We start from the raw sequence: 24,909 nt of genomic DNA on the forward strand, positions 1-24,909 counted from the left end.
GTCCCGGGTGGGAGTCTGTGCCTGGGTGCATTTTGTGAGCAGCGGACGGCTCTTTCCCTTCCTCCAGAATCGAGCGGGTGATGGACAACAACACCACGGTGAAGATGGTGCCCATCAAGATCGTGCATTCGGAGAGCCAGCCCGAGAGGGAGAGCCGCCAGAGCCTGGCGCGCCCCGCCGAGCTGCCCGCCCTGCCCGCCCTGCCCAGCGGGCTGGAGAAAGACCAGATCAAGACGCTGAGCACCTCGGAGCAGTTCTACTCCCGCTTCTGCGTGTACACGCGGCAGGGCGCCGAGCCTGAGCCCCCCGGCGCCCGGGCACCCCCCGAGAAAGACGGCTGTGCCTCCCCGCCTGGGCTCAGCTACGTGAAGGCCAAAGAGAAGACCGTGGAGGACCTCAAGTCGGAGGAGCTGGCCAGGGAGATCGTCGGGAAGGACAAGTCCCTGGCCGACATCCTGGATCCCAGCGTGAAAATAAAAACCACCATGGACCTGATGGAAGGGATCTTCCCCAAAGACGAGCACCTCCTAGAAGAAGCTCAGCAGCGGAGGAAGCTGCTCCCCAAAATTCCATCCCCTAGAACCACAGAGGAGCAGTGAGTAGAGCTGCCTTCCCAGCTGCGCGCCGCTGCCCAGCCTCGCAGGCTTATAAAAGGAGGAGGCGTGTCTGTCTGCTTCGTAATTGCTTCTAGGGGAGACAGGTTTTCATAGGGGCTCCAGTGCTTAGCATTTATTGCCCTTTTTTTTGAGCCTCCTGAAAGAGAAGCTAAGGGTTGACGGCCCCGTCCCTGGGGATGACAACTTTGGGGCCCGGCAAAGGCATGGAAATACACGCTGCAGCCCAGCAAGCTTTTGTGGCAGGCTGCGCGATTTGTGCACGGATTGTGTGTGATGCCTGCGGGTCTCCTTGGTTCTCAGCAGGGCATTGTCTGTCCCAGGGGACAGTTGGCAGTGTCACCCCGGGGGAAGGTGCACCTGGCACCGGGTGGGTACAGCCCAGGGACACAGTGCATGGGGTGGCCTCCCCACAGAGTCATCCAGCCCCACGTGGGCGTGTCCCCGGCGGGACGTGAGAGCCGTGCCCTCAGGAGCAAAGGCTTCGATTGAGCACGTGTGTTTCTTCACGAGTCGGTTTTCTACGAATTTATTTATAGTTTGTTTACATCTGAATGAAAAAATTAGCATTACTTATTTTTGTGAATAGCACGTTCAGCCCCCTCCTTCAGTCATTTGACCCCAGAGGCGTGCGTGGTCACATGTTTCGTGTGTGTGTATGTGTGCATGTGCTGTGTCCCACACGTGTCGCTCGAGGGCGCAGGGTGGAGGCTGTGAAACGTGGCAGGGAAGGAGAAACGGGAGGTGGGGCCCTGGCGAAAGGAGCCCACGTGGCTGCTGGTGGGAAGGCACGAGGGGATGGCGTGTGTGGGTACCGTCAGCACGCTGTGTCCTCGTCCACCCCAGGCTCCCGGTGGGAATTTTTAGACATTCCCGCTTACTCAAATGTTTTGCCCTTTTTAAAAACTACATTCTATAGACTTAATGAATATCTGTTTGGTGAGGTTGTTTTTACAGTTTTTACTTCATCACCTATGCATTTGTGTCCCTGTGGCTGCCTCGTGTCCCTGGCTGGTGGCCTTCCACTGGAGCCCACATGGAATGTCACCACCCAGGGAGCGGGACTGGGGGTTGGTCTGTGTGTATAGCTGCAGCTAACCAAAGTGCCACCGTCTTTACCCAGGAAAGAGGAGCCACGTGCGCCTGCGGCTGTGTCCCTGGCCACCAATTCTACCTACTACAGCACGTCGGCGCCCAAGGCGGAGCTGCTCATCAAGATGAAGGACCTGCAGGAGCAGCAGGAGCCAGAGGAGGACTCGGGGAGCGATGTGGACCACGACCTGTCCGTGAAGAAGGTAGGTGGGCACGTGGGGCTGGATGATGTCATTACTCCTCTGTTAGCTTTAAATTTTCATGGCGCATCAGCAAGCCAAACCCATGACATCTGGGCAGTTGCCAGCCTTATACAGAAAGGACGTAGCATAAAGGGACGAAGGTATTGCCAAAGAAAGTCAGGGTCAGAGGATGGCATGTGTTGTTTATCCCAGGGCCTTGAGTTTGCCTTAAATAGTCAGCACTGGGGAAAGAAAAGGAGGGATCCAGTACTCTGTGTGTGTTTGCTGTGGACCTAGCATTTTGAAAAGAGCTTTCATAAAAATGTGCTGATTTTTTTTTTTTTTTTTGAGATAGGGTCTTACTCTGTTGCCCAGGCTGGAGTGTAGTGTTATCATCATAGCTCACTGCGACCTCCAACTCCTGGCCTCAAGCAATCATCCCACCTTGGCCTCCCAAAGTGCCAGGATTACAGGTGTGAGCCACCATGCCTGGCCTGATTTTTCTTTCTTTCTTCCTTCTTCTTTTTTTTTTTTTTTGACATGACCTTTGCAAACAATTATGTTGAAAGTCTGCTGGTATCATTAGGGATTTAAAATATACCACTGGTTGATTTCAATTATGATAGACACATTCTGGAGGAAATATTATGACATACATAAAGGAAAATTATGTTCAACTTAGCAAACAACCTTTTGGTTCAAGGGATGAAAAAGGGAAATGAAAAGTAAGGGTTTGGTCTTGGGGCTTTTAGAGACCCTCTGTCTGTCTCAGGGTCCCATTTGCTTTATTCTGGTTGTGTGTGTGTGTGTGTGTGTGTGTGTGTGTGTGTGTGTGTGTGTGTTTTAAACAGAATCCAAAACATTTTCATTGTTTTCTCATAAAACCAGAAAAATTGTATTGTTTGGACCATTTTAATTTAGGCCACACCCTAGCTATAGAGGACTACATTTGTCACAAGCGTGCCTTTGTTTTTCTTGCCATGGTGAATTTTAGAAGCAGTGTGCCTTGATCCTGCCGCCTTCATTCCCTGGCCCTCTGGCCCTCTGCTTTGGGGGCTTGAGACGCCAGGATGCCGCCTTCCCAGCAGTGACAGCTTTGGGACCGAATGGGTCACTGTGAGCATGAGGCAGACTGACACTCCTCGGCCAGGGAGCATAAGTTAGGCAGTTGCGGCCTAGCTGCAAGTCCTGTAAACCACAGTTCTCTGTGGGCTTGGGACTCAGTGGCCCTACCTTTCTGCTTGATTTGACAGGCCACCACTGCACTCTCTTCTCCCTTCTTCCCAGCAGCCACAGTCTAGGGGGGCTAAGTATGTTTTTATGCCTGGGGCAGCTCAGGCAGGCGAGGCCCAGATCGAGTTGTGAGGATTCTTCGGGAGAAACCAAGTTTGCAATCTTTTCCAATCCAGCCTTTTCCCTGGAACCAGGGGGTGGGTGCAAAGGGAGGAAAGACTTTGCTTCCCCTGCAGAGTGGAACGGAGGTGGGTGCCTGGGAAGGTGCCAGGTGGAGGAAGGGAATGGCTCAGGGCTCGTTCCCCCCTACCCTGAGCCTCAGCCCACCCGATGGAGAGGGGAGAGGTGGCCGTGCACCTGGCCTCCACTACAGCCAGCTCCTGCCTGAGCCTCCCGGAATGGCATGCGCGGCAGGAGGTGGCCGGTGGGCTTGCCAGGCGGCGCACGGAGCAGTGTGCAGTGGGACGCCTTCAGCACCCTGGGTGGTGCCGGCAGCCGCTGATGTGTGTGCTGCCCGGGGCCAGGTCTCCTGTCAACATCCTTGAAAGGCAGCGTCTGCACTTCGTATGATGGCCCTTTAACAAAAACAGGGAAAGGGACACGGAGCTTCCATGCTCTCCCCAAGCACACCACCTCCAGAAACCTCCATGATTTCGGCTCTCTGGAAGCTCCCTGAACCCTTGGGTCTCTTATGGAGACTTCATCGGATAGGCGTGATTGACAACCGTAGGGAAATGTGGGAAGCGCAGCGAGGCCTGTCTTTCCAGGTTCTTCTTGGCCTGTGTGCAGCATCCTTCCTCCCAGCCGCAGGGCAGGACCCTCTCCACACTCAGGGTCTTCCAGCTCAAATTCAGAGGGGCAGTGAAAGGAGGGCAGCAGAAGGAGAGAGAGACAGAGACTGTTTTCTGAGACCCAAAGCAGCCAACACTGTAACAAGGGCGTGGGAGTTACAAGCCAGGAACCTGCATGCGAACCAGTATGTACACATCGTCACATCCTGGGTAGGTAAACAGACACACGCTGAGAGGGAACATTTACAAAAGATAGACACATGCATTTTTTTAAATCATAAGTAAAGAATATGTCTTGACATCCTGAGCTGAAAGAGCAGAGCAGTTTACAAATCCCACGTGGTCTCTTAGGAGAAGAGCTGTGCCCGTTAGCGGGCGGTGGGGTGTGTGTCCTGTAAAAGTGTCACCGTGCGAATGTGCTGGGAGGCGGGCGTGCTGATAAGCCAGGAGCCGGGAGCAGGCCCGGCTGAGGGCGCACTCTTCCCGTCTGCGTGCTCGTGCTGCAGACGCGAATCCGAATCCGGGTGAGGTGCCCGTAGGAGCATCGGTGTGAGACAGAGGCCTGTGACAGGAAGCGTCGTCCACAGTGCCAGCGGCTCAGGTGTCCCTGCTCTGTGGGTCGGCTTGCCCTGGCACTCGGCGGGGCAGTCACTCTTACTGGGCTGCAGTTCGTGGCGTCAGGCAGCCGCTTCTCACCCCACACCCCCTGTTGGTGATGACTGGCACTCACGGGCACTTAGCAGATTCCACACTGGGCTGAGCACTTTCCACACTGTCGTCGCCATCTTCATCCAGTCCCAGAGGCGTGGCCGCTGCTGCCTGTTTGGCTCTGGGACACCGTGTCCCGGAGAGCTGCAGTGGGATGTGGACATCCTGCCTGTCCTGCCCGGGTGTGTGCCTCCGCTCTGCCGAGCTCGGCGGACTCCCCGGTGAGTCAGTCTGTAAACAGTGGCCCCAGCGGAGGGGTGATGGCACCGACGGTTTCCAAGTAAATAAACTCTGTGTACAGTAGTGTTGCTCGTTATGACAAAGTGAGCATTAAAATCCCACTCGAACTCTCCTGTGCACACGAACTGTCTAATCTTCATTTTGGTCGTGCACTGAGCACTCCCTTGGTTTTTAGTGCACTCACCTCACACTACCAGGGGACCCGGGGGAGCCATGGTGGTGGCTGTAAGCCTGGTTTACCGAGAGTGTCTCATGCCAGGTGGCGGCAGTGGGAGTTCTCGGAGGGCAGCATGTCACTTTCCTCCCAGCCATTGCTGCTTCTGCCTCACCGCATGCAGGCCAACGCCCGTGACGCATGCGTGCTGTGGGTGGCTTCTGTGGCAGAAAGACAGCCATGGCTGCAAGCAGGGGTTTTCCAAGGCACAGCTTACTTGCGGTAGTCCTTTGGAAGCACCCTTGCGATCTTTCTCAAATACACGGTGATAGAGGAGGAGAAGGAGAGAGGATCAACTTTCAAATCAGACCATATGGTGCCACTTCTCTTCAGGATGGCGGCTGATTTAAAGGGTTCATACTTTTCGTTTTTATGTTTGCTCTTTTAAAATTGATCTTTTAGGCCTGCCTGAGTGGCTCACAGCTGTAATCCCAACACTGTGGGAGGCCACGGTGGGAGGATCACTTGAGGCCAGGAATTAAAGACCAGCCTGGACAACATAGCGAGACCTCATCTCTATAAGAAACTCAAAAGTTAGCTGGGTGTGGTGGTGTGTGCACCTGTAGTCACAGCCACTCAGGAGGCTGAGGCAGGAGGATTGTGTGAGCCCAGGAGTTTGAGGTTGCAGTGAGCTATGATGATCCCACTGCACCCTACTGGGGGTGACAGAGCAAGACCCTGTATCAAAAAAAAAATTCATCTTTTAAAGGGCTGGTGGTAGGGTGCGTGGAGAGTTAGTATTTAATAGTTACACAGTTTCAGTCTAGGAAGATGAAAGTTCTGGAGACCGGTGGTGGGGATGGTTGCACAGCGGTGTGAACGCCCTGCATGCCACAGAAATGTATGCTGAAAACAGTTAAGATGGTGACTTTTATGTATATTTTGCCATGATAAAAAAAATAGTCATTTATTTGCATTTTGGTCGAGTTGAAGATGGTAGGTTATGGTAAAAGACCGTCTTTTAAGTTCATTGGAATCCTTTTATTTATTTTAATTTTTAAATGCTATTTATATGTAGAGGACACTTTCTAATTGTGGAACTCAGTATAGGCCGTAAGACTCAGTAATTTCTCTCTGTGTAAGTCTTTGAACCGGAAACTTCCAAAGCACAGAGTCCAGAACATCATGTGGACCTGGGAGTCCGTCCACAGATACAGGTCGACGTGGTATCAGCAGCCCCAACTCTGGTGTCATCTCGTGGGACATTAGCAAAAGGAATCTTTTGCTAATGGCTTCTTTAAGCAGAAGCCATTCTCCTTCCCCTAGTCCTGTAAATCCTCTGTTATTGGAGGATGCAGAAGCAGGCTTTCAGCCAGGTGGGCTGAATCCCACCGGGCTGCGTGCGCGGCGGGGCGGGGCGGGCTGACCGTGTCTCCGTGCCGCCCTGTGTCCAACAGCAGGAGCTCATCGAGAGCATCGGCCGCAAGCTGCAAGTGCTGCGGGAGGCCCGGGAGAGCCTGCTGGAGGACGTTCAGGCCAACACGGCGCTGGGGGCCGAGGTGGAGGCCATCGTGAAGGGTGTCTGCAAGCCCAGCGAGTTCGACAAGTTCCGGATGTTCATCGGGGACCTGGACAAAGTGGTGAACCTGCTGCTGTCGCTGTCAGGCCGCCTGGCCCGGGTGGAAAATGCCCTCAATAATTTGGACGACAGTGCTTCTCCTGGCGATCGGGTACATGCAAACGCTTCTGACCTGGGCATGGTGGGAGGGGGGCCGCGGGAAGGCTGTTCTGGGGTGTTGCGGAAGTCAACTGCTTGAAGCCTAGCAGTGTGCACGCGGCCCGTCTGCTGCTGAGTGCGAGGTGCCATGGAAATGTCCTGTGTGCACGCCACTCCCTCTCCTTCCTTCTGCCAGAGGGGACGGTGCGCACGGGCACAGGGAGCTGAGCCAGTGCCAGCAGGCGGCAGGGCTGCCGGGGCTCCCCCAGGGCTGCCGGGGCTCCCCCAGGGCTGCCGGGGCTCCCCCAGGGCTGCCGGGGCTCCCCCAGGGCTGCCGGGGCTCCCCCAGGGCTGTGGCCACCTGTTGATGTCTTTTCAGGTATTCCTGCTGGTCGTTACTAATAATGGTCTCTTCCTGGAAAATAGTCTTTTTTCTTCTCTTTTCAAACTTTAAGCGCATGTAAGTCCCTGGCAGAGTTTACCCACCCCCGACAGATTGTAAGTATCGGTGACAGACGATGTCTGACTGCTGCTGTTGCTGTGCTGTAACAAAGGGCGTTCGGCGGTCTAGAACAAACTGGAGGGCTTGGGCGACTTTCCCCCTTACTAAGGTGTGGGACGTTTGAGACATTGCTCAGTAGATCTTTCAGGGTTTTACATATGAAGTAAAGGAAATAATATCTACCTCATAGGTCAAATATCAGTAAAACATCTGGTTTCCTCCTTTGCACATAATAGGCCTTCGAAATGATCTGTATCGTCCACGAAACACCTTAACTTCTCTCCAGGGGAGCAGACAAGGCGCCCTTCCCCTTGCCCTGGGTGAGGGCGGTCTGTGGCTGTGCAGAGGGACGCCTTGGGGCTGGCTTTGGGGCACGGCCGTCTGCTCTTGCCGAGTCCCTAGGAACTATGTCATCGAGCCCACTATAGAAGGCGTACGACAGGGACCAGGGTTTGCACCCAGTTTCTCTTTGGGCTGTGTTTGTATTCCATGTTGCTCTTTTTGCCATCCTGGCCACATTTATCTAAAAGAATTTAGGAAAATGACATGAACAAGAAAGAGGGACTGATTTGTACATTATTGGAAAGTTAAATTCTCAGGTATGGATTGAATTGAAAAAAATGGAGTCATCTTGGCAACTGCTGGCTGGGCTCACCTTCCATCCCTCTTGCCCTCCCTCTTTGTGGAATTGACAAAGGAGTCTTTGGAATTGAGGGGAGAGGAAAGGAATCCCCCTGCTAGGGAACATGCTCGTGGTCCCCTGGGTACTGGGGCCCACACTCCATCCCCAGGGGCCAGTGGCAGCGTGCAGGGCCCGCGGTGCGGAGCAGGTGCGTCCTTGCGGCAGTCCACGGTGGGCTGCTCTTCCCCGTAGCTGCGCACAGTCAATGCAGCTTCACCCTCCTGACCTGAAGGGCACAGTCGGTGGCCAGGTGCAGTGCAGTGGCCTGGGTGTGCAGTGCAGCTAGCACTGTCCCGGAATCTCTGTGTGAGGCAGCCGGGGCATGAAGGGGCTAAGGTTTTCAGAGACAGGTGCTGATGAGTTTAAAGATGTGGAGTCAGGTTGCAGAAGGCTTCCTTTGCCTTTTTGGCTAGAACATGGACACATGGTCTGATAGAGACACGGGGCCTCCTCCCCACACCTCCCACGCCAGCGGCTTCTAGGTTCCCATGAGCCTGGCTGACTTTAGCAACCTGAACCACGTTTCTAGAATCCTTAATGTGTGTCCCCTTTGTTTTGAAATGGTTTGCTGTGCCTTGCCTCTTGACTCTGTCATACACGCCTGAGAAGCAAGGTGTTCCCCACAAGTGGGCGGGATACTCTGAAAGACAGTGTGGTCACGGCACGGCGCGGAAGCAGCACACCGAGGGCAGGCTCCGTCTGCAGCCTGTGTCGTGGTAGTGGCAACAGCTTCCCTCTGCTGAGCGCCTCTGTGTGTCTGGCGTTTGGCAAGGGGCCCCAGCATCCTCCGATGCCCACCTGTGGCCACTGGTGAGCGTCCCTGCAGCATTGCAAAGTGGCACAGCAACAGAGTGGCTGTCCCAGTTCCCAGATTAGAGTCAGGGACTCCCACCTACATCCTCCAGCCTACATTCCTCTCCTCCTCTCCTAGTTTCGTTCAAGTCGGAGTCTGTAGGGAAACTAGGTGCGCGTTCTTCGAGCAGAGAGAACGACTGTGAGGGTGCTGTTTGGGGAAGGGGTGTCAGTGTTCCCTAGAGCAGGACCCGCGTGAGGAGCGAGGGAAGCGATGCCTGCTGCCCATCCGCAGTCCTGTCCCTGTGTCCCGCCCCGCACGTCCTGGTCTGCAGATACACTCGCGGGCTCCTCCTCCTCCTGTCCGGATGGTTGAGAAATCCTGCCCCGGATTTCTTTAGAGCAGGCGTCCCCAAACTATAGCCCAGGGGCCATATGCCGCCCACCTAGGACATTTATCCAGCCTGCCGGGTGTTTTTGCTGCTGCTGCCTGTCCTGCTTAGCAGCCGACTCGTCCCAGGCCCACAGTGCGCACTCTCTAACGGTCTGACGGACAGTGAACTGGCCCCCTGTTCAAAAAGTTTGAGGACCCCTGCTTTAGAGTGTCCCCTTTCCCAGTTTCCTCACAGTGTTGACATAGAAAGGGCATTGGTGCCAGTAGGGTCCCTGAGTCCGTGGCTCCTTTTGAGCATCTCAGGGTTCTGTCATTTTAGTCCCTCGGTGACGCTTCTGTTCACCACTGTTTCTGTTAGCTGTCCAGGTAAGAGGCAATAGATTGAGGTGCAGACAGCGGAAGGAAATCTAGAGAGGCCCGTGGGCAGCTTTTGGGAGGCCCGGGCTGGAGCCTGCCACAGCTGCCAGGCTCGCGCCACCTGCTGCCCGAGTACTTAATCTGATGGGCAGCCACGGGACCAGCCCCCAAAGGCACCGGGGTTTTCCAGGTTGGCCAGAGCCCCTGCTTTCGCGCTGTTGCTCACGGGCTTGTTTCTGTCTCTCGCCAGCAATCCCTGCTCGAGAAGCAGAGAGTGCTGGTCCAGCAGCACGAGGACGCCAAGGAACTCAAGGAGAACCTGGACCGCAGGGAGCGCGTCGTCCTGGACATCCTGGCCAGCTACCTCAGCGAGGAGAGCCTGGCGGACTACGAGCACTTTGTGAAGATGAAGTCGGCGCTCATCATCGAGCAGCGGGAGCTGGAAGACAAGATACACCTCGGGGAAGAGCAGCTGAAGTGCTTGTTCGACAGCCTTCAGCCGGAAAGAGGCAAATAAGAGGTCCGTCCCCGGCAGAGGCGACACGCGGGGACGCACGTGAAAGCCCGGCTTGTGCTTATCTCCTGGAGAGAGACTCCTCCTTCAGCAAAGGGGCTATTAGAAAAGCAATAACTCTGTGTCTGTTTGGGATGATTTATTTAATTTTTTAGTTTCCCTTTGAACGCTGAGCAGAGCAGCTCACTGTCAGCTGCATTCCTTTAAACATCAGCCCACCTGCCGCCGCGGCCGGGCTGTGGCGCATGCACCTGGTCCCTTTTGCTGGTGAATCTGCTGTTCCTCCCGGCTTCAGATGCTGAACCAACCGCCCGGGAGGCGACAATTGCGTCCTTCGGTGCATGAGAAGGGAGACCCTGGCACGCGTCTTCTCTTCTGATTCGTCAGGGCATGGGCTGCCGTGTTTTGTCCCTGCTTGTTAATGGTGTGAGCATTCGTCGTCTGTCATGTAATGATGTTCTCTGACCTAGCAAAAATGATGATGATGATACGTATTAACATTTGGAAGGGTGAATAGTGTTCTAGTGGTTAAAAACCAACTGTGAAATGAACAACCTACGTCTTGGGTTCCCTCATTCTAAGATTAAAATCGCCACTTAAATAACGTGCATGCTTTAACACACGCACAAAGCCGACAAGTAGCTTTAGTCCAGAGTTCTCACTCGACATCACAGTTTGGATGATGTTTTCCTGCAAAGCAAATTACTTGGTTAAAAGTATGTCCAGTGATCATGTGCTTGTTATGTGTTTCCCAAGACCCAGAATATTTTAGGTGACTTCCCCCCACCCAGAACATTTTTTCATAGGAGTGTGGTCATGAATGGTAATTGGCTACTTTGCTCTTTTTGCCTCCCTCCGTCAGTTACCATGAGGGCCACATTCCATGTACTGTGAGACCCCTTCCTCCACTTTGTCAGCGGTCCCGTGGACTATACAACTCCTAAAGTTGACCTTTTCCTCCCACAGAGTTTAAAGGTGCTGTGCCCTTTTTATTGGTTGAAACAGCAAGATTCTAAAGAATATTTATTTTAAAAATAAGCACTGTCTTGCTGTCAGTTTCCAATTGACAAGTCACAGACTGGGAGGAAATATTTGCAAATCCTGCATCTGCCAAAGGATTTGCATCCAAGATGTATAAAGAACACTCAAAACGCAATTGTAAGGAAACAAACAGCCTAATTAAAAAACGGGCAAAAGACTTGAATAGACACTTCACCAAAGAGGATATATGCATGGCACATAAGCACATGAAAAGATGTTCATCTGCTGATGGCTTGGTTGTAACTTATTTTTAATAATTGTAGATTTGATGTATTTCTTCGAAAACTGTTCCTCTAATTAAATGCATGGTCAGTGGTAAGTGAGTCTCTGCAATGCCGTCACGTGTAGGTGATTTGGGGGCATTTGTTCAGTCAGGGGGTCAGATTAAAACCGTCATTTCCCTTATTCCCACGGAAGAAATTGCCCGGCGGGGGCGGGGCGAGCTCCCGTCGTCAGCAGTGACCACAGCCTTACCAAAGCGTGCAGACACACGCACACTCACAGATGTCTTAAAGGCCCGAGTCTGCACTCGCCGGGCCGGACTACGGAGGCGCCGCGTCGGCATGGACGCCCCGCGCAGCCGCGTGCAGGCGGCAGGCTCCGGCGACACAGGCAGCGAGCACACCGCCTTTCTGGCAGCCCTCTGCCGGTGCCGAGGCATAAATGTCTTTCCAGCAGTGTTTATGCCTGTTAAATTAAGCTATCGCTACCTTGAGACATCCCTGTCCTGCCGATGAAGCGTCCTCCTCCTCCTCGCCTGACGGTCACTCGCTGTGAACGTTGGCCAAAGGCGAAGCTGGCTGTCCACCAGCCTCCACCTTCTCCTCGGGAGACGGCCAAGTCATAGCAGAGTATTCCATCTGACAAAGTTTCCACCTGCCATTCTCCCCCTCACATACAGTATTGTGGTCGTCTTGATGATACATGTGTAAAATGTGAATAATCAGGTTTGTGTGTTTGTGCCCAGGCTTTTGATGTCTTTTTAGGACTTTCTGTCATACATAGCAGTGTATAGTGCTCTAGGACCCTTTTAGCAAAGCACATGTAATGACAGCTGTCTCGTCCGTCCCCCCTGTTTGCCTCTTGAGTGTCTGGTTGGCAGGGACCCAAAGATCCCAGTGAGTCTGTGTACATAACTCTGTATATACTTGCACATGAGAGCAATCTGGTGCTAATGGTCAGCTCTTGGCATTCTTAGGTGGTGGCCCCCACTCGCCCCCTGTTGTGCCGCAGCTGTAGCCGCCCTGCCGAGCGGGGTGTTGCCCGCGGCCTGCGCCCGTCAGCCCACCGTGGCAAATATGTACAGATTTCGTGCTCGACACTTACCACTTACCTTTCGCCAGATCAGCCTGCTTGACTTTAGCAAAATAAATAGTCTCTTCAAATGAGTGGAGCGTGTCTTTGATTTACCTGTGTTACAGCTTTTTTAAAAAAAGAATGCAAGTATCTACACCATATGTCAGATTCTGATCTCCAACCATTTGAGTAAACTGTGGCATGGGTTATATGTGTGTGATTTGTTTGTGCCAGTCTAAGGCCAGTGAGTTTGCAGGCAGGAAAAGGTCGGGACACAGGTCATACCAGTTAGCTGTTGCCCCAATAGTGCGATGGAACAAATGGTTTTACAATCTCAGACAAATCCAAAGTGAGGGAAATTCTTTAAAAAAAATAAGTGAATGACCAGTTACCTTGAACGCTGTCAAGGTGATAAAAGATAGTTTAACATTAGGGGCCAAGGTGACCTGACCAGTGGTCCCAGATGGGCTCGTAGAGCAGGAAAAGGACACTGGCCGGCCAGCCAGTGAAACTTGCGTCAGATCTGTCGGTCATGGCATCATGTCCGTGTTCATGTCTTGATTTAGGTCATTGTACTGCAGTTCCATGAGTGGTTTCCGTTTGGAAAATCTGGGTGGAGAATATTTGCGCTGTTTGCAACTTTTTTTAAGCCTAAAATTATTTCAAAATGAAAAGTACTTTTTTTTTTAATCTTAAGGGGGATTGTTCTTTGTCCTCACCCAAAGACCCCTTTCTCATATCTTGTAACCCTGTAGCACTTTAATCTAGTGCCCAAGAGCTTTAGAGTGGAGTTGCAATGTGGGATTGTACACAAATGGTCCCGTGTAATATGGCCAGTATTGTGTAACGTGGATCATGCTTGTGTTTTTAACCCTGGTGCTTGCACTAGTTTATTGAGTTTGAGTTTACATAAAAGATTTGCCCATTCAACCTTAAGCCCTCAAGGGTGGGTGCCCTGCTTGTCCATGTCTGTCTACCTGGGACACAGTAGGTGAGTAATGTATACGTGATTAGCAGATGCAGGCATACATAAAGCAGGGCGTGTGGCGTAGCCGCTGTGGCGTCAGTTTTTGCCCCCCTGTGTGCAGCATGTGAAGACCTTCCATGTCCCCGCCCGTGCAGTCACGCCAGGGTCAGTGCTGCTAATGTCATTCGCAAAGGGGTCGTGCAAGAAGCTGGCACTGCTGGAGGAAGACGCTGTGAGGCTTGCTCTCACTCCACCGGGGTCATGCTCTTGGTGTCGCTTCCTCGACCTTAACCCTCCCGATCTCCCCCGTCCCCAGCACCCCGCCAACCCTCAGCCTCTTCCGTCTGGGTGTCCAGAGAGGTGTCACAGCCGGGGGAGGCCGGGAGAGCGAGTCTGGGGCAATCCGAACGGAACTGCAGGTTCCTCCAGAAGCACGCACGCCCAGTGGTGTCCTCCACCCCAAGACGGAAGGGAGTGCTCAAAGAAGCCAGGGCTGTCACCCATGAGACACGCTGGCTTCTAAAAGCTCCAGTCCAGAGTGGTGCCTGGAACCCAAGTGCTGCATGGCACTCGGAATAGTCTGCGGTAAAGAATCCGACTTGAACTTTTCACTCAGGGTTTCCCAAATGTGTGAGCTTCGAGTGCCTCCATCCTGATTAGTGTTTAAAGATTTAATACCAACCAAAATGCTGAGAAACCTTGAGAGAGAGAGTTCTGCTGGTGGCAACATGGGACTCTTGAGTGATGCATGTCAGAGTTACCATCCCCTAAGATGATGGGAGGACCCTGTACCTGTCTACATGTAAGACTGTGGCCGTTTGATTTTAATTTTTTTTTTTTGCAATCACACAAGAGGAGGTTTATTTTTGGCTAGCCAGGGTCCAAGCCCCAGAGCACCAACGCAGTGGCCACTCTCGCAGGCAAGGACCCCGGCCGGAACAACGGCATGCCTTTTATCCCCATGGTGCACAAGCTGCGCACAAGCTGACTACACATGGATCACGCGTTGACCTTTAAAATGATTGGTTGCCCACTATTGCCTTTTGAAATAATTGGCGGGTTGGTTGCCCTCTATTGCCTGATGGGCCAGTCGCCCGTGCTTTAATGACCTCATCCCATAATTCCCCATACCGCGGTGTAGCAAGCAAGCAATGACCAGAAGCAAAAGTTTGTGGTTAGCTCATTGCCCCAGCCAAGTAAATTCCCGACAATTGGAAAAATTCTTCTGCCCTTCCTCTGCCCTACAAATTCCTCTGCCCTACATTCCCCCCTTTCTCTAGGTAGCAGACGAGCACTCTTGCTCGTCCTCTAGGTCTCTTAGGTGCTCTAGTTCTATAGCACTTGACCGTAGCTGCCGATATTGTTGTTGCAATACTAGTAGCTGGACAGTGTTTATCCGTTCTTTCACAAAAGCTACTAGTCTATTAATTACACACGGCCCAAAAGTAAGGACTAAGATTAGCATAATGAGTGGGCCTAGTAGGGTGAATAGTAGCCAGGGGGAACTGTTAAACCAAGACTCAAACTAACCTGCTTGCTGTTCATATTCTCGTTTGCGGCGGGCAAGCCCTTCCTTGACCTTAGCTATAGATTCTCTAACAACTCCCATATGGGAGTTGCATAGAAACAACATTCTTCTTTGAGGCCAGCACACAGTCCTCCTTGCTGGAGGAATACTAGATCTAACCCCCTCCGGTTCTGGAGCACTACCTCGGATAGGGAGGTTAGTGACTTTTCTAGGTGTGAGATTGAATCTTCTATCCTTGCAATATCTTCATCAACAGCTGCCCTCAGAGTATTAAACCCTCTTTGCTGCATTGCCAGAGAAGAGATACTAGTTTCTGCTCCTATTGCCCCTAAGCCAAAAGAGTAGCCAGGGTTATGGCTGTGAAGGGCTCTCTTTTTCTTTCAAAAATTAGGTTGGTGACTCTTCGCCCTACTATGCCCTCATATATTGTCTCCTCAGTGTAGTATATTATTTTTGGGAACACTAACACCATTATACAGTAATCTTTAGACCCATGTAAGGTTATGGGGTTGGTGGGGGTTCGGGGTGGTAAGTATAGCTGTAGGTCTCCATCCCCAAAACATTAGACCAAAAACACAACATCCCAAAACACAACAACCAACCGTGACCCGTCCATGTTGTCACCCAGTTCAACCTTTAGATGCCACAACCCCAGTCCAAGTCTGGGTCAGCAGTCCTGGGCTGTCACCGCCATGCAGGTCAGTCTGGTCTTCAGAGGATTCTTCGGGTCTGCAGTCGCTTTCCACTGGTCCTGGCACCGCTCCTGGTCTTTTTTGTTAGCAGGTCTCACGTGGGAGTGTTGTATCCAGGTCGCTATTCTATCGACCTTAAGAACAGCGGGGGTAACAAGAATAATTTGATAGGGGCCCTTCCACCTCGGCTCGAGGGTTCTGCTGTTATGCCGTTTCACCCACACCCAGTCCCCCGGCTGGTGTGGGTGAAACGGGTGTCCAGCACCCTCCTCAGGCCGGAAGATAGCACGGAGGGCCGGCCATACTTGACTGTGGACACGTTGCAGAGCCTGCACCGCTTGTAACACTTCTTTGGGATGTCCCGGAAGAGCCTCAGGGCTCATCCTAGGAACTACAGGAGGGGGTGTGCCGTACATGATTTCAAAAGGGGTTAAACCCAACTGATAAGGGGTGTTCTGGGCTCGGAATAGGGCGAAGGGAAGGAGGGTCACCCAGTCTCCGCCAGTCTCCAGGGCCAATTTAGTCAGGGTCTCCTTTATTCTATTCATTAGCTCTACCTGCCCAGAGCTCTGGGGATTATATGCACAATGTAATTTCCAATCTATCCCCATAGCCTGGGCCAGCCCTTGACTACTAACCTGACAGACAAACGCAGGTCCATTATCTGATCCTATCCCTTCCGGCAGTCCATACCTGGGGACTATTTCTTCTAATATTTTCTTAGCTACTGTCAAAGCTGTTTCTCCTTTCGTAAGGAAGGCTTCTACCCATCCGGAAAACGTATCTACCATGACCAGTAAATATCGGTACCCGTATTTTCCAGGCTTGACCTCTGTGAAATCCACTTCCCAAAATAGTCCTGGCTGCCTCCCCCTTTCCCTCGTACCTGCATGGGTCCCTCTGGTCCTCCCTGGCTGCATGACCTGACAGGCTCGGCAACTTTTGACGATGTCATCTGGAACCCGTCCTTGTGACTTGAACCTTAGTTGAGCAGTGTCCAGCAGTTGCAGCATCTTTCTCTTCCCTAGATGTGTGGTCTGATGCAGGTGTTCTAACAGGTGGCGTCCTAAGAGTTCTGGCACTATTAGGCGATGCCCTTCGTCCCGCAGCCAGCCATCTTCACTTTTGCTTACACGTAGCTGCTCTGAGGCCCAGACCTCATCTACACTGGAATAGTCTGGCCGAGGAGGCAACCGTCCCATGCCTGGGGGTGGCAGGCTAAGGTGCAGGATGTTTGGCTGCGGAGTGTCTTTTGCAGCCTTCTTAGCTTTAGCGTCTGCTCTCCGATTGCCCCGTGCTTCCACTGAATCCCTGCTCTGGTGTCCCAGGGTATGGACTACCGTCACTGCCTTTGGCAGCAAAACAGCCTCCAGTAAGTGGAGTATTTCAGGCTTGTGCTTAATTTCTTTTCCCTCTGCCATGATGAAGCCCCTTTCCCTGTAGAGGGCCCCATGTATGTGCACAGTCCCAAAGGCATAGCGGCTGTCAGTGTACACCGTCAGCCTTTTTCCTCGGGCCTGGCTAAGAGCCTCCGTCAGCGCTATTAGTTCTGCTTCTGAGCAGATGTCCCTTGCGGAAGGCGTGCCGCCCAGACAAGTTTACCTTGGTCATCTACTATGGCCGCCCCTGCGTACCTGCGTCCGTCCTGGACGAAACTGCTTCCGTCCGTGAACAAGGTCAGGTCGCTACCTGGAAGGGGGTGATCCTTCAAGTCTCTACGGGTCGTCTGGGTCTCGGCTAGGATCTCAAGGCAATCACGTTTAGGTGCGGCTGCAGCGGGGGTTGGCAGAAGCGTAGCCGGATTCAAGGCGGCAGGGGTCCAGAACTCGATGCGGGGTGCGTCCAGCAAAAGCCCTTGGTAATGAGTCAGCCTCGCATTTGTGATCCACCGTCCCGGTGGCTGCTTCAGAACCCCCTCTATGGCATGCGGGGTGGTGATCTGCAGCCGCTGCCCTAGGGTGAGCTTATCAGCATCTTTGACCAACAGGGCCGTGGCTGCGATGATTCGCAAGCACGCTGGCCACCCCGCCGCCACCGGATCTAGTTTTTTTTTTTTTTTGACAAGTACGCCACCGGTCTCTTCCAGGGTCCCAGGGCCTGTGTGAGTACCCCCTTGGCTATTCCCCTCTTCTCGTCTATGAACAGGTGAAACTCTTTTGTAGGATCAGGGAGTGCTAGGGCCGGGGCTTCCAGCATGGCTGCCCTCAGGGCCTGAAAAGCGTCTTCCATTAGCACAGTCCACTCCCATGCTCGCCCCGCCTTACACCCTTCATACAGAGGTGGAGCCTTTTCCGCAAACCCTGGAATCCAGAGGTGGCAGGAACCCACCGACCCCAGGAATTCCCTCAGTTCTCGGCTCGAGGCTGAAGTGGGTATCTTTAACACAGTCTGCTTCATTGCCTCGGTTAGCCACCTTTTATTTTATATCCCAAATAGGTGACTTCATCCTTGCAAATTTGAGCCTTCTTTGCACTGGCTTGGTACCCCAACTTGCCTAATATTTTGAATAAGTTTTTGGTGCCCTCTAGGCAGGCCCGGGGGTTAGGTGCAGCTAACAGCAAGTCATCCACATACTGCAGCAGAGTCACCTCTGGGTGATTAGTTCGGTACTCACCCAGGTCATCATGGAGGACCTCGTTGAACAGGGTAGTCGAGTTTTTAAACCCCTGGGGCAGTCTCGTCCACGTCAGCTGCCCATGAATTCCTCTCTCGTTGTCCCACCACTCAAAGGCGAAAATCTCCTGGCTGCGTGTCGCCACCGCCAGGCTAAAGAAGGCATCCTTTAGGTCTAGGATGGTATACCAAGACAGTGTGGGAGAGAGAGAGCTCAACAGAGTATAGGGGTTAGGGACTGTGGGGTGGATATCCAGGGCCCTTGCATTGACTTCCCTGAGGTCTTGCACAGGCCTATAGTCCTTACCCCCCCCCCCCGGTTTCTTCACCGGCAACAGGGGGGTGTTCCAGGCCGACTGGCATTTTCGGAGAATCCCACTGTCCAGGAGTCTCCGGATGTGGGGCGTAATTCCCACTCTGGCTTCCTGGGACATGGGGTACTGTCTGACTCGGGCTGGCTCTGCTCCGGGTTTTAACTCAACGTAAAGAGGCGGACGGTGTTTTGCCCATCCTGTGCCCCCTGTCTTGGCCCACACCGTGGGAAATTCACAGAGCCATTGCTCCATGCCTTCCTCTCTGCTTTTTGTGGGCTAGTACAGTCTATATTCATCTGCCTGTGTCAGGGTCAGGATCTGAGTGACCCGGGGGCTATTGATGAGATTGCCTTTATTATCAGTTATTATTACTCCCTCTTCTTCAAAATGAATTTGAGCCTTAAGCTTGGTAAGGATGTCTCTTCCCAGTAGCGGCGTGGGGCACTCAGGGATGACCATAAAGGCGTGACTCATTTGTCCTGAACCCAAATCCAATCTCCGCCGTGTGGTCCACCGATATAGTTTGGCTCCTGTTGCCCCCTGCACCCAACTGGTCTTACTGGACAATTTTCCTGTGTCTTCTGTTAGTGCCGAATGTTCTGCTCCTGTATCTATGAGGAAGCTGACTGGGTTCCCCTCCTCTTGCAAAGTTACCCTAGGTTTGGGGAGGGGGACGGAACCCCGTCTTCCCTATTCGTCTGTCACCTGTCCTGCAACCATGACTTTTTCAGGACCTCTAAGTCTTCACCCCCCTTTCTTTTTGGGGCACTCTCGGGCCCAATGCCCATGCTCCTTGCAATTGGCACATTGATCTTTCCTAGCCTCTCCCACCGGGGCCTTTCCCTATCCTCTGACCCTATCTGCCCCCCTCTTGTGGCGGCTAGCAGGATTTTAGCCATCTCTCTGTTTGCTTTCCGTGCTTCCCCAGCTTGGAATTTCCTATCTTCTATCCTGATCCTCTCTAACCTCTCTTCTGGCGTCTCTCTATTATTATAGACCTTCTCCGCCACTTCTAACAGGTCCTGCAGAGTCTTCTCGCCTAATCTATGCTCTGCACCTTGCGCCTAATGTCGGGGGGCGCCTGATTGACAAAGGCCATCATAACAGCGGCTTATTCTCCTCCATTGTGGGATCTATGGGGTGTACTGCCGGAAGGCCTCTATGATCCTCTCTAAGTATGCTGCCGGGCTCTCCGGCCCCTGACGAACATCTCCTACCTTGGCCAAATTGGTCGGCTTTCGCGCCGCCATACGGAGACCGGCCATCAGAGTCTGGCGGTAGACCCGGAGACGCTCCCTGCCTTCAGCCTCACTGTAGTCCCAAAGCAGCCATTCAAGGGGAAAAGTTCGGTTGATGGTTCTCGGGTTTGTAGTAGGTCTGCCGTCCTCCCGGAACCAGCTTCCGCGCCTGCCCCTGAATCCTTTCTCTTTCCTCCGTTGTGAAGAGCACCTTAAGCAACTGCTGGCAATCATCCCAGGTGGGCTGATGAGTAAAAAGAACAGAGTCTAAAAGATTAATTAGGTCTCTCAGATTCTCGGAGATTGCAGTCCGGCAACACTGGCGTCCCAGCGGACCACGGACCACGTGCCCTCTCCTTTCTGACCTCTTTAACTGCCAGAACTTCCGCCTTTCCCCTTGGGGCAGGTAGGAGGGCCTTCAGCCAGGGTGGCGGGTCTATACCACCCCTTTTACCTTTTCGATCAAGGAGGCATCAAACGAGCCCTCCCTGGGCCACCCCACTCCAAACGTGGGCCACTTGGCCTCACAAAGGGTAACAAACTTTCCCTTCTTGATCTCCAGGGACAGGTTGTGTGCCCTTGCCCTGACATCCTTAAAATGGCTCACCAGGATGGCGTTGTCAGAGCCTATGCCATGGCTAGTCGATAATAGGCAGATGTGCAAACCGATATTCCGCAGTTGGGGCACTGGGGACAAGGATCTGAATCCCTAGCCTTTCACTCCCTACGGAGGTAACGGCCGTGCCCCTCCCGCACTAGCCACTCCTGGCACGGGCGGCAGGACATACACTGTGCGCTGCCAGCCCATGCAGGGGAATACTCACCTGGAGGTTCTAGTCGCCCCCGCGGATCTTTTCGTGGGTCCCCTGATTCCACGGCCCCAGCCCGAAAACCCATGCAACCCTGATGGGTTCTCGGGCTGAAACCACAGAACCCAGAGACTCCAACAAGCCAACGAGAGATGTCACACTCACTCACACACACACAGAAAGCCGGCGACAAACAAAGCAGACAACAGACAAGTGGACAGTGAGGTAAACAGACAACCTAACCTAGTCCGGACCTGCTCCCCGGTATCCTCCTGACCGAGCCCTTGGCTACAAGGTCAGCTCCAGAGTCCCAACGGGGCCAGAGGACGTGACCGAGCCCTTGGCTACAAGGTCAGCTCCAGCTCCTCCTGACCGAGCCCTAGGCTACAAGGTCGGCTCCGGAGTCCCAACGGGGCCAGAGGACGTCTCCACCTGGCTCTGACCGGCGACCCACCAGCGCGTCCGCCTAGGTCCTGTGCCGGCGTCCTGATCTGGGGTCCTGCAAGGGGATTCCTCGTCCCTTGCCCAACACCACACCCGGCTAGTCCGGGGGTGGATTTTCACACTCCTCCCTCAGCTCTGAATTCTACCCGGTAGTCTGTGGGGAAGGCAAATCCCGGACGAGCCCCCATATGTTAGGGACCGACTTTCCACAGCCCCACCGGACAGAAAAGCAGAGACATTGAGGATGCAATCACACAAGAGGAGGTTTATTTTCTGGCTAGCCAGGGTCCAAGCCCCAGAGCGCCAACGCAGTGGCCACTCTCGCAGGCAAGGACCTGATTTTACTTTTTTATCCCAATAAGCATTGGGCATGGAGAAACGCTGCAAAAACACACATACGTGCACATATGTGTACGCACACACGCATGTGTGCATACCCATAGCTAACTATATATTTAACAAATACTCGCGAGCCGAGTACACATTTGGCACCTTATACTCCTTAGGAAGCGCCGCCCGCCTGACAGTGACAGCCAGCATTGGGTCATAGGTCTCCTGGTGCAGCCCCACTCCCCCACGTTCGTCACTCCCGTCCTACAGCGTGCCTTCGTGTGCTGTCCCCACCCTCTGGCGTGCCCGCTGCCTGTGGCAACATCTCTAGGAATTAGGAAGGAACGAAAATCTATTCGGCCCATGATAGGCACTATCCCATTTCATCCCCTCAATAGTCATTTCCCTCCCTGTACAGGGAAGGATGCCAAGGCTGTTAGGTAACGTGTCCAGTGTCACACAGCCGGGGAGTGACAGCTGGAAATCAGACCCAGACCCGCCAGGCAGCGAAGTCTGGCCTTTCACAGTTCCTTTTCCTCGGGGCACGCTACAGGAGTCTGGGGGAGGAGGTTTTTTACAGTCAGTGACACTCCACTTGAGGGGAACGTGGGAGCCCTGCTAAGTGGAAAATGAAATGTGTCTTCCAGTTGCATATACGCACAGCAGTAAGCAAGAGCAAATTCCCGGCACGTGCGATCATGGGGATGAATCTCGCAAGAATTAGGTTGAGTGAAAGCTGGGCATGAGACAGATCTGACTGTGTGGTGCATTTATATTAAGTTCACGAAGAGGCAATAATGAAGGAAGTGAGAAGATTGGTTACGCATGCAGAGGGGAGAAGTGTGGTTGGGGAGGGCCACGGGGGAATTGTAGGATATGTGGGAATGTCCTATGCCTGCACCTGGCTGACAGGTACACAGGAGCACACACATGGGGGAAATCACCCATGTTCAATGAAGAACTGTACACCAATGTGTGCTAGACCAGTGGTCCCCATCTTTTTGGCACCAGAGACTGGTTTCATGGAAGACAATTTTTCCACAGATGGGGGGACAGTGGAGCTCTGCAGCCTGGTCCCCTAACAGGCCAGGGTACCTATCTACAGCCTGGGGGTTGGGGATGAAAGTGTTAGAACACGATGTGAGGTTTTTGCTCTGTTTTAACAAACACATTTTTAGGAAGAAAGCAAAAACAACCTTTGGGGTATTTTGTTGAAAATGATTAACTGGTGATAGATTTTCAAGTGTGTCTCCTGTGGTTTTGTCCACAGGGTTAAGGTTATATAGGTGTTTCCTATCTTAGTTTCAACTCTCTTTGTTTCTCCCTTTCAGTCTATGATGGTCAGATCTTAATACTGTGTTTCCCCGAAAATAAGAGATGGTCTTATATTTATTTTTCCTCAAGAAGACACCCTAGGGCTTATCTTCAGGGGATGTGTTATTTTTTTTTAAGTACGGTACAACAATCTACATTTATTCAAATATAGTTAAGTCGTCGTCTTCTGGAACAACACCATAACTCTCCAAACCCCGAATTCCATCCTGAATTTCTTGTGACTCTATTTCCTTTAGAACCATTGGCCCCAATCTCTCATGTAGAGCCATTGAGCTCTCATGGGGCAGATGAGAGGGGCTGCTCGTCTTCTTTCCTGCGACGAAATGCGTGGGGTTGTGCAGATGCGCTGCGCAGCCACACCCATCACTAGGTCTTATTTTAGGGGTAGGGCTTCTATTGCACAAATGCTTAGAAATCCTGCTAGGACTTATTTTATGGGTAAGTCTTATTTTCGGGGAAACACGGTATGTATGTTTAGCCTCACGTTAAACTTTGGGCCACCAAGGCAGGTTCTGTCATTTGTTCTAATGGTAATTGTCAAAAGGTGCCAACAGCCCAGATGTTCATCGATAGAGAATAAGTAAATAGTGGGCTGGTTTCTACAATAGAATACCACTAAAAAATTTAAAAGCACAGATAGGAAAGTGCACACAAAATTATGAATGCATCTCACAAACACTGTGCGAAGTAAAAGCAGGCTGACGCGGAAGAGTACCTACTTCGTGGCACCATTTATGTGACATTCCAGAATAGGTCAAATTGTCTGTGGTAGAAAATGTCAAAGTAACAGTTATTTCTGAGGGTGGGTTGGGGATTGATCAGGAAGGGGCAGGGGCACTTTCTGGGGTGATGTTTATGTTCTGCAAATTGCTAGGCCTGTGGGTCGCACAGGTGTAAGTATGTGTCAAAACGTCATGGCTGCACGTGGTGGTGCGCACCTGTAATCCCAGCACTTTGGGAGACTGAGGCAGGAGGGTCGCTTGAGGCCAGGAGTTTGAGATCAGCCTGGGCAACAGAACGAGACCTCATCTCTACATAAAAAAATCTAGGTGTGGTGGCCAGCCTGTAGTCCCAGCTACTGAGGAGGCTGAGGCAGGAGGATGGCTTGAGCAGGGGCTGGAGGTACAGAGAGCTGTGGTGACGCCACTGCACTCTACCCTGGCCACTGCACTGCACTCTGGTCTCCAGAGTGAGACCCTGTCTCAAAAATACATGCTAATTCTAAATAGGCCGTGAAACGTTCATGTAGAATCATCCCTAGAACAACCACAAAAAGACTGCAAGGACATACAGACAACTCAATAGATAAAATGGAAACTAAAAACGTTTAAATAACACGGAAGAAGGCAGGAAAAGGAAACAGAGGAAAAGAGCAACAGAAGAAAGAAAATAAATATTAAAGTAGCAGACCTGAGCCCAAATATGTCAATGATGACATTAAATATAAGTGGTCTCGGCCAGGGGTTGGCAACCTTTTTCTGTAAAGGGTCAAGCAGCGCGTATTTGAGGCTTTGAGGGCCCTGTGGTCTCGGCCCCACCTGCTCCACGCTGCCCTGTGCGTGAAAGCAGCCACCGCACATAGATGAGCACGCGGCTGTGTATCAGCAAAGCTTTCTTATCCACTTTGCAGAGCGAATGACTCTTTTGTTTTTTCAATTTTTTTGGGGGGGGGGATGGAATCTCCCTCTGTGGCCCCAGGCTGGAGTGCAGTGGCATCATCACAACTCACTGCAACCTCACACTCCTGGGCTCAAGCGGTCCTCCTGCCTCAGCCTCCTGAGCAGCTGGGACTACAGGCATGTGCCACCATGCCCAGCTAATTTTTTCTATTTTTACTAGAGACAGGGTCTCACCTTTGCTTACACTGGTCTTGAACTCCTGAGCTCAAGGGATCCTCCAGCTTCGGCCTCCCAGAGTGCTAGGATTACAGGTGTGAGCCACCGTGCCTGGCCAAATCATTTTTAATTTTCATTTTCATGACAGTTTATATTATCATAGCTCACAAGCCATAGGAACACAGGTGGCGGGCCAGGTGTGGCCCACTGGTCACAGTGTACGGCTCTCAACACACCAAACAGAAGACAAAGGATGTCCGAGTGAATTCGCAAAGCGAACTAAACAAATACCGCGCGTGAGGACTGCACGCTGCCGACCGCTGGTGTACGTAGGTTCAAGTGAAAGGCGGGACGGGAGTTGCAGAGGCCTGTGCGTGTGCGTGTGACCCGCTGGGCGCTTGGCTTCCCCAGCTCCTGCTTGTCCTCGCCGCCCCTCCCTTTCTCTGCTGAGGAAGATGATTCCTGTCACTTCTCACCCTGGGAAGTGTCGCTGTG

General features: G+C 52.6%; 1 protein-coding gene across 3 annotated transcripts in view; it reads left to right on the forward strand.

Annotated features, from left to right (window-relative positions):
* Window positions 1–12,401, forward strand: part of SHROOM2 (shroom family member 2) — a 134,458-nt gene extending 122,057 nt beyond the window's left edge. For 2 of the 3 annotated variants that reach the window (XM_012782451.3, XM_020285187.2), the window contains 4 exons: window positions 68–595; window positions 1,738–1,909; window positions 6,472–6,744; window positions 9,709–12,401. In XM_012782451.3, the coding sequence (XP_012637905.3) occupies window positions 68–595; window positions 1,738–1,909; window positions 6,472–6,744; window positions 9,709–9,975 (1,240 nt within the window). In that variant the 3' untranslated portion in view covers window positions 9,976–12,401. The remainder of the gene's footprint in view (window positions 1–67; window positions 596–1,737; window positions 1,910–6,471; window positions 6,745–9,708) is intronic. The other variant, XM_075999417.1, reaches the window with a different exon arrangement.
* Window positions 12,402–24,909: the final 12,508 nt, after the last annotated feature.

Source organism: Microcebus murinus, chromosome X (genome assembly GCF_040939455.1).
Source record: "Microcebus murinus isolate Inina chromosome X, M.murinus_Inina_mat1.0, whole genome shotgun sequence".
Classification (NCBI taxonomy): Eukaryota; Metazoa; Chordata; class Mammalia; order Primates; family Cheirogaleidae; genus Microcebus; species Microcebus murinus.